The sequence below is a fragment of the Molothrus ater genome, chromosome 26 (assembly GCF_012460135.2).
Source record: "Molothrus ater isolate BHLD 08-10-18 breed brown headed cowbird chromosome 26, BPBGC_Mater_1.1, whole genome shotgun sequence".
Lineage (NCBI taxonomy): Eukaryota > Metazoa > Chordata > Aves > Passeriformes > Icteridae > Molothrus > Molothrus ater.
Genome location: NC_050503.2, coordinates 3,780,208 through 3,787,934, shown reverse-complemented (window position 1 = coordinate 3,787,934; position 7,727 = coordinate 3,780,208). Strand labels below are relative to the sequence as shown.

Genomic DNA, 7,727 nt, shown 5'->3' with positions numbered 1-7,727 from the left:
GCTCTTCTCTACAGGTCCCAGTGTAGCCTACAGCAGCTTTGCAGGAAACATCCATTATCCTTCCTAACATTCCAACTGCACTTCGCTCCTAGCACGCCCTCAGGTTTGTACTTCCAGCCTCTACAGACAAGTTTTGACTACGTTATGTGAAATTTCTTGGCCAATTCAGATGTCAAGACCGATTTTAGGATTAAAATTCCAGCGGCCGGGCAATCGTCCGGCCAGCTCTGCCACTGTCCCTAATCTCCTCCTCTCGCTTCCAAGACTGTTCTTCATCTCCAAAGGTTGTGTTGTGCAATGAAATGTAAATGTCAGGAGCAGAGTTCATTTCAGACGGTCTTTTAATAGGCTTCGTAAAGCCAAAGAAAACTGTATACAGGAATCCTTTACCACTTCAAATACAACAGCAATGGAATATGCATATTTCTTCCAGTAAAAAAGGACAATATAAATAAACATTTTCAAGAACCTCTTTATGGTAAGTTTGCAAGTCTAGTTCTGGGTCATTTACATCATTACAACAGTAAAAATACCGTTATGCAGGTTGAACATACAAGCACGTTTCTCTTTAGATATATCAAGGTGGTTTGCCTTCCAACGGAACCCAAGCTGCATTCCTACCTTGCTACACTAAAGGAATGTTACAAAAGACGAAGGTAATGCACTTGAAAAAAAAAAAAAAGAAGAAAAAAAGTCCACAGCTTGTTCAGCTTCTAGTGAACATTGGTACAAGGTCCTTGCTAGCTCAAAAGAAACTGAATTGGGGCCCCAACTTAAAAAAAACCAACCAAAAACGAACACCTTGGCTCATTCATGGAGGATAAAATAAAATCTGAAGTGCTTTCAAAAAAGATTAAAACCACTTGAAAGCAGAGCTTTCTCCAAGACAGTCTAATCAGACAGTCTCGTCTCAGAAGCTGCCAGGCTGTGTATGACAAGATCAGAACTGATAATACTACAAAAGTGAAAATACAAGTAGATGTACTACACAATAACCATTTCAGCGAAGCTCCAAAAATCTTTATAAATACAGCCATTGGAAGGACGATCTTGAGTCAGGAAGGATTTTTACTCGTTGTGTGTAGCTGAGGACAAGAAGCAGGCACAATTGTAAAGGCACTGAAGCAAAGACAAGTTCCAGCATTTTACTCCCTTTGCATTATTCCAAGGCTATGGCTACTTGGCTACTGAGATCCCCCACCCGCGGGTCAGTGCGTTAGGGCAGCCGAGTTTGGGCTCCAGGAACACCTTTTTTTTTTTTTTTTTTTTAAACACTTGCTTTGCCTTAGATCCGAGCAACTCCTGCACATGCATTAAATTAGAATCTCCCGGCACCACCACGTCCACAGCCTGAGCCTGCCCCAGCTGCAGGCTCAGGCTCAGCAGGTTCAGAGCTCCTACAGCACACGGACTCAGCGCTCCCGCTCGAAGCAGCACTTACCGTAACTGTCATAGCTGTCTCTGTAGGAGCCTCCTGAGTTCCTGTCTCCATAGCCACCTTGACTCCTGCAGGACAAACAGAACTCGCTTTACAGCTGCTCAACTCCTTCCTCTGCTGCTTTGAGCCCCACCACAGCTTCCCCACCATCCCTGGTGCTGGCAGAGCCCTTACCTGCTATTATAGTAGTCTCTGGAGCCGTTATAGCCTCCGCTTCTGGAATCAAATCTGCTGCCGCCATAGCCTCTGTCTCCACCTCCTTGGAAATACAAGGAAATGAGGTTTTTCAACCATTCTGATAAGTGAGACCCCCCCCCCCATGCAGACATGAGTGAGCCCCATGCACTCACCTCTGGAGAAGCCACGGCCCCGGCCTCGGCCCCCGCGGAAGAAGCCCCGGCCCCCTGAAGACCCCCCTCTGTAGCCACGGGATCTGTTCTCTGAGGACTTCCCAGCCTGGTCAACTCGGATCTGACGCCCATCTACAGACTAAAACACAACCACAGTTAGCCAAACCAAAATATTTAAATAGAAAGCACACGTAGAACGAGTTGCACGCCTTCATAGTTGGCTGAGCAGTGCCAGGACTCGCTGCTTGTGAAAGAAACAAATGCCTCTTTCATGCCACAATTAAATCAAGTAGGCAAAAAACCTGATATATTAAGAAATATTATTAAAATATTATATATTTTATACAGAAATGCCTATGAAGTCATATCTCAGTCATCCAGATTCCATAGTGGAACTTTATAGTTTTACTCCTAGTACATATATATATATATATATATATTCATTTACATATTAATTCATATAGCCAGACTTTTTACATCCATATCATCTCATCTAAGATACTAGCAGTTATCTGTTTTTCCACACAGCCTGAACAGCAGCACATCTCTAATTCTCTTCCTCCACACTATAGGAAATAAAGAATCAACTCTAGGGCCTCCTCACCTTTCCATTCATCGCCATCATTGCATCTTTTGCATCATCGATATTTTCAAAAGTAACAAAGCCAAAACCTCTGGATCTCTGAGTCTCTCTGTCTTTCACCACCACGACTGTGAAAAGGAGAGATAGAAACGAAAACCAATCAGCACCAGGGAAATTTAACAGACTTGGGGAAACTATCCCATCGTGGCTCTGCAGTCTCACCTTCAGAAATCTGTCCGTATTTAGAGAAGACTTGCTCCAATGACTGCTCATTGGTGTCGAAACTGAGCCCGCCGACAAAGAGCTTTCCCTCATCTGATGCCATTCTGACCTGCCAAACCAACAGAACCGAGTCAGCGACTCAAAAAACCCACACAATCCCCAGGAGGTCTAAAACAATAAATCCTTCTAACACCACCTATAACAACACCAATGTGATCTCACACTCCCGGACGCCTTATGCGGTCCTCCAGCCTTACAAGGGGGGTCTCCCTCAGAGAGTGCGGGAGCGAAGGCCCGACTAGGACTCCGCGAGGCTCAGGGCCAAGGGCACAGGGGAGCAGCATTGGGACCAAGCCCCGGTAGAACCCGCGGCCGGGTCGGGTCCCGCCAACCCCCGGTGGGACCCCTGGTACCGGCCCCTCCGTGCCCAGGGCGCATGCGCGCCCGCATCGCCCCCTACCGGCCCGTCCTGGGCAGCACCGCCCGCCGCCCCCTCCCTCCTGCCCGCCATTTTGCACGGCCGAGGCCCGTCGCCATTTTGTTTCCGCGCACGCCTTTTCCCCCGCCGCGGCCCCTTCCCCGACACGGTCCAGAGCGGCCCGCTGCGCCGTGCCCCCCGTGCCCGCAGCGGGCACCGATCGGCGGGCCGGGAGCCGCGGCCCAGCCTCCCCGCGGGACCCGGCCCTCTGCCCCTGGGACACGGCTCCGCTCACTGCGGACCGCCCGGCCCGGTGCGGTCGCGGCCGCCCCGCGCGACTGCGCTCACCGATAGCCGGGCAGTGCGAGGTCCACACAACACTTCAAAGCTTCAGCGAAATGTACGGCGAGCCTGGCGGGGCGGCGCCTTATAAACGCCCGCGCCTCATCCCGCCTATCTTATGAATATGCAGATGAACCCCGCTGCAAGGAGGGGCGACACGTCACCAAAGCGCTGCCGCCGCTGCACCACCTGATTGGGCGGGATTTCATTAATATTAATGAACCACGGCGGGGGCGAAGGTAGGGGCGCGCAAACAAAACCACGGCGTGGCCCCACCCCCTCCATCCACGCGGGGGCGGGGCGCGACGGACGGCGCCCATTGGCTGCGCGCGCGGAGGCGGGCGGGAGCGCCCCTGTGAGAGGGAAGGAAGTGGAGGTCGCTGATTGGGCGGGGGGCGCGGCCGCCCCGCCCCTCTGGCGAAGGGGGCGTGTCCATGCTGGCCCAGTTTCGCGCCCTTCTCGCACTGCGGCGGTGGCCGCAGACAAAGGGCCCCCTCAGGGGCCGCCGCCATCTTGGGCGCCGAGCACTGCCCCCGGCCGGGGTCCGGCGGCTCCTCCCGCTGCGGCCCGTTCGGTCACCGCCCCGCTCAGGAAACCCGTCCTGTCCCCGCAAACCGGCCGCCCTTCTCTCTGTCCCGTGGGGAATGATCCCTCCTTGCAGTGTTGTCCGACATGCATTTGGGATATGATGGTGAGAAGTTGTCAAAGCAACAAAGTTTTCTTTAAAAATAAAAGTCTTTGTTCAACCTGTTTTGCCAAAGAATGAAGTCTTTAAAAGCCCATCCTGAGGTTTGACAAAGGTGAGAATGCCTTCAGCAGTAAAAACTTTGTGTTGAAAGAGAAAACTGGCAAAGCCAAAGACACCTCTTATCGAGAGGCTACACAGCTTTGAAAGGCCTCAAAATAAAAATGCTCGGTGTTTCATACAATAATTACAATCTCATGTAGAAAAGTGTTTGGAAACATTGGAGGGGAAGAGATGCACGTGAATAAATAGATTGGAGAGGAGGAGATGGATGGGAGGGAATAGCAGTGTGCAGGAAACGGGAAGGAAACATGGCAAGGCTGTCACTGTGTGTGTCCTGTGTCCAAGGACAGGACTGGACACATCGGGGGTCTCTCTGTGTGTCCCCTGTCCCAGGCAGGACCAGACACCTTTGCCTCCAGAAACTCCTTGTAATTCACATTGCAGTTCGCAGACGGGGTTTGCAGCCACTGGCCACCTTTCTTCCTTCCGTCCTTCCTTCCCAGTTTTTCCAGTCTGAGCCAGGCTGCACCAAACAAAATCACTGGAGTACAGAAATCACCACTATTTGGTGACCGGTTTCCAAACCAGGCACTGAGACTGAGGAAAAACAAACCACGGGGAGATGCAAAGAAACCTGCCCGTGATTGCTCTGTCAAGCAGTGATCACCCATTCCCTGCCTCCCAGAGCGTGGAAATCAGGCTTTTCCTCCCTGATTTGTTGTGATCCCTTTGGGATCTGCAGGAAAAGTGCAGTTTGTACATGGGTAATACAGTAATTACAAAACCCAGGGGCACCACATCTGTGGTTTTTCTGAGCTCACAGGGCCACAGGGACAGAATGCTGCACCAAAGTGCTCAAAAGCACTTAAAAACACCCAATATTGATGACACACCAGGCCAATATTATTATTTTCCTACCATGAAAAAATTTACCCACTTTCCTAGGCCTGGAGGAGGGAGCAGACATGTCTGCTGTTACTGCAAATTGATTTTTGCCCTTCAAGAGAGGAAAAGATTCCAGCCCTGCAATCACAGGCACAGCATTTCAATTAAATTAGAGACCCATTAACGTGAGCGTTCCTGGTCTCTGATGAGGGTGGATAAAGTGACCTTGATGCACAGAGCCATTTTCCAGCCTGAGATACTGGACAGTCAACACCAACCCTGCTGCAAACCTCGAGGGACAAAGGAACACTGGGATTCACTGGGACTTGACTCCACACAAAGCCAGGCACGTTGGGTGTTGTGAAAATAGCACTGAGAACCTTTGCTGCTTCGGGGGAATTTGAGTCCCAGCAGGATGAAGGGCTGCTGGGAGCAGAGGAGCTCCTGTGACAGGGAATGGCGAGCACAGCCCTGCTTGGTTGTGTCCCAAAAGTGTGATTTCCATCTCCCTGGGGCGTGTTGGTGCCTTTGCTATGACAGTGAGAGTCACCAGTGACACCAGGTGAGAGCTGCACCAAATGGACACTGTGTGCTGCTGCCAGGAGGGTTCAGTGCTCCAGATCAGGGCATCAGACATGGCATCAGCTGTGGATTTGACAAATCCTCGTGGGTATTCCATGATCAGGCTGCACACAGGGGCTGCAGCTGCCCCGTGTCACCAGCCCAAGGGGCTCAGGGACATCCCTGAATGTCCCACAGGCTGGGAGCAGTGCTGGGAGCAGCCAGGCAGGCAGTTTGCACCTGTCATTAGGGCAGTTAATTAAGCACTGAAACAGCCCAGGATTCACCTCCTGCAGCAGAAGGGACCTGGCCAGGGGTCCCAAAAAGGCAACACCAAGTAGGAGACGCAGAGATCACTCCTGTGTGAGTTCCAGACCTGAGCACCCATGGGTGCTTCCCCTGGCTGAGCCCTAATTTCGGTCACCTGGATCTGGCTGTGAGCAGGGCTGAGTGACCCAATTTGGCAAAAGTGCCAGCACTTCCTTAGGGAGTGCAAATATCCACTCTGGAGTGGAGCTGTTTGTGTGTTCAGGTGCAGCCATGGGAAATCATGAATCACCAGAGGCTGGAGGGACCTCAGGGATCACCTGGAGCTGATTCAAGCAATCCCCCCACACATGACTGATGTTTTTATCACCTATTTTTTACAGCTTCCAAGGGCAGAGGTTGTAGGACCGAACATCCTGTTAATGATTTCCTGGAAGTTCTGCCTGTCCAGCAGCACAGCAGGGATAGTGCCACATGGAAATGCCGTGGAGGAGCAGTGACAGGAGGAGTCCTGCCTTCACCCCGTGCCACTCCCACATCAACATGAGCCTCTCTCCTGCCTCCAGCACATCCCACACCCAGGCAGCTCGGCCTTCTCTGGGGGTGCCCACCCTGCTGTGGTGTTTGTAGGGACCTTTCCCAATCCCTGCACTCAGAGAATCGCCCAGAGCTGCGCAGCAGCTGAGCCCAAACCTGCTCGGCAGCCCCGGCACCTTCTGGGGAGCCAAGGGCAGCCCCCGCCCCGGGCACTGCTCTGATGAGGTTCCCAAATCACCGAGCAGCTCCTCCGGGCCAGGGCTGGGATGGGAGCGCTCAGGGGAGGGCAGGACGGGGCAGTGGGTGCCACATCTCCTCCTCCTCTGGTGCTGGGCCTTACCCGGGGCTGGGAGCGAACAAAGCCCTGCAGGCACCCCCCTTCCCCCTGCATTCCTGCTCCTGAGCCTGGCAAAGCCCCTGGGAGCGTCCCCCCTGCTCCAGGCACAGCGCTGGGGGAGCTCTGCACGCCCCAGCACATCCTGCAGGGCGCAAGAGCCACCTCCCCTGCCTTTGTTTTTGCTGGGATTGCAGGAAAGGAGGGAATGTGAGGCCGGACCGGAGCAGAGCTCATCGCTGAGCCTCCATCCCATCCAACACCAAGCGTCTGGCTCCTTCCTGGTTTTCCCTGCAAGATCATCTTATAGCAGGAGCAGGGAAGGGACACGGAGGCCTCAGTGTCCCCTCGGTGTCCCTGGCATGTCCCTCGCTGTCCCCACCGTGTTTGGCCCATAGCAGCCTTGGACCCTCAAGCAAACACCAAAGCAGGGCTGGATTAGGGAACTGGCAGTCCCAAAGCGCCCCAGGGAAAAAAGAATATTCCCTTCTCCCTTACTCCTGTCCCCGAGGGAGTTGCTCATCCAGCTTTGCAGTTGGAAAGAAAAGCCCTGACGCAATCCCGCCGTTGCCATGGTGAGGAGCGCTTCCCTGTGACCGGGATTTACCGGGTTGTAGGACAAAGCCACCGGGAGCAAGGGGGGGGGGGACAGGATCCGCAGGGATCGAGCAGGGGGAACGGATCCATGGAGAGCGGAAGGATTGGATCCGCGGGGAGCAGGAGGATCAGATCCACAAAGAGCAGAATGATTGGATCCACAAGGAGAAACAGGATGGGACCCACAACAAAAAGGTGCAAGAGATCAGGGCTCAAGTTGCCCTGAGATGACAGGGGGGTCACAGCAGAGTTGGGAAATCCAAACTGGAGTGTTAGGAAATGAGCTGAGGTCCGGGGGGGGATTCAGAATTGGAAATTCTGGTGCACCCAGCTGGAGTCTGGGAGAATTCGGAGCTGGGAATGCCAGTGCACCCCGATTGAGGTCAGGGGGGATTCAGGGTTGGGAATGCCGGGGCACCCCGGCTGAGGTGAGGAAGATGGTGAA

At 53.3% G+C, this 7,727-nt stretch overlaps 1 protein-coding gene across 2 annotated transcripts; it reads right to left on the bottom strand.

The window, feature by feature from the left end:
• Window positions 1-323: 323 nt before the first annotated feature.
• Window positions 324-3,472, bottom strand: CIRBP (cold inducible RNA binding protein). 2 transcript variants are annotated; one of them, XM_036399303.2, is made up of 7 exons: window positions 3,360-3,472; window positions 2,594-2,702; window positions 2,393-2,499; window positions 1,789-1,927; window positions 1,613-1,697; window positions 1,442-1,506; window positions 324-1,085 (listed from the first exon to the last, which is right to left on the bottom strand). In XM_036399303.2, exons 2-7 carry the CDS (start codon window positions 2,694-2,696, stop codon window positions 1,069-1,071), a joined length of 516 nt encoding a protein of 171 aa, XP_036255196.1. In that variant the 5' UTR covers window positions 2,697-2,702; window positions 3,360-3,472; the 3' UTR covers window positions 324-1,068. The 2 variants fall into 2 exon arrangements, with proteins under 2 accessions (XP_036255196.1, XP_036255195.1); XM_036399302.2 differs by having other exon boundaries at window positions 324-1,506.
• Between the last annotated feature and the right edge of the window lie 4,255 nt (window positions 3,473-7,727).

Bases quoted from the DNA above. Each gene is read 5' to 3' on its own strand.
- CIRBP (XM_036399302.2), bottom strand. From the start codon at position 2,696: ATGGCATCAGATGAGGGAAAGCTCTTTGTCGGCGGGCTCAGTTTCGAC. The intron at 1,928-2,392 runs GTGAGGAGGCCC...GTTGTGTTTTAG, and splicing joins TGATGGCGATGAATGGAAAG to TCTGTAGATGGGCGTCAGAT. The intron at 1,507-1,612 runs GTAAGGGCTCTG...TTTGTCCTGCAG, and splicing joins AGAGACTACTATAATAGCAG to GAGTCAAGGTGGCTATGGAG.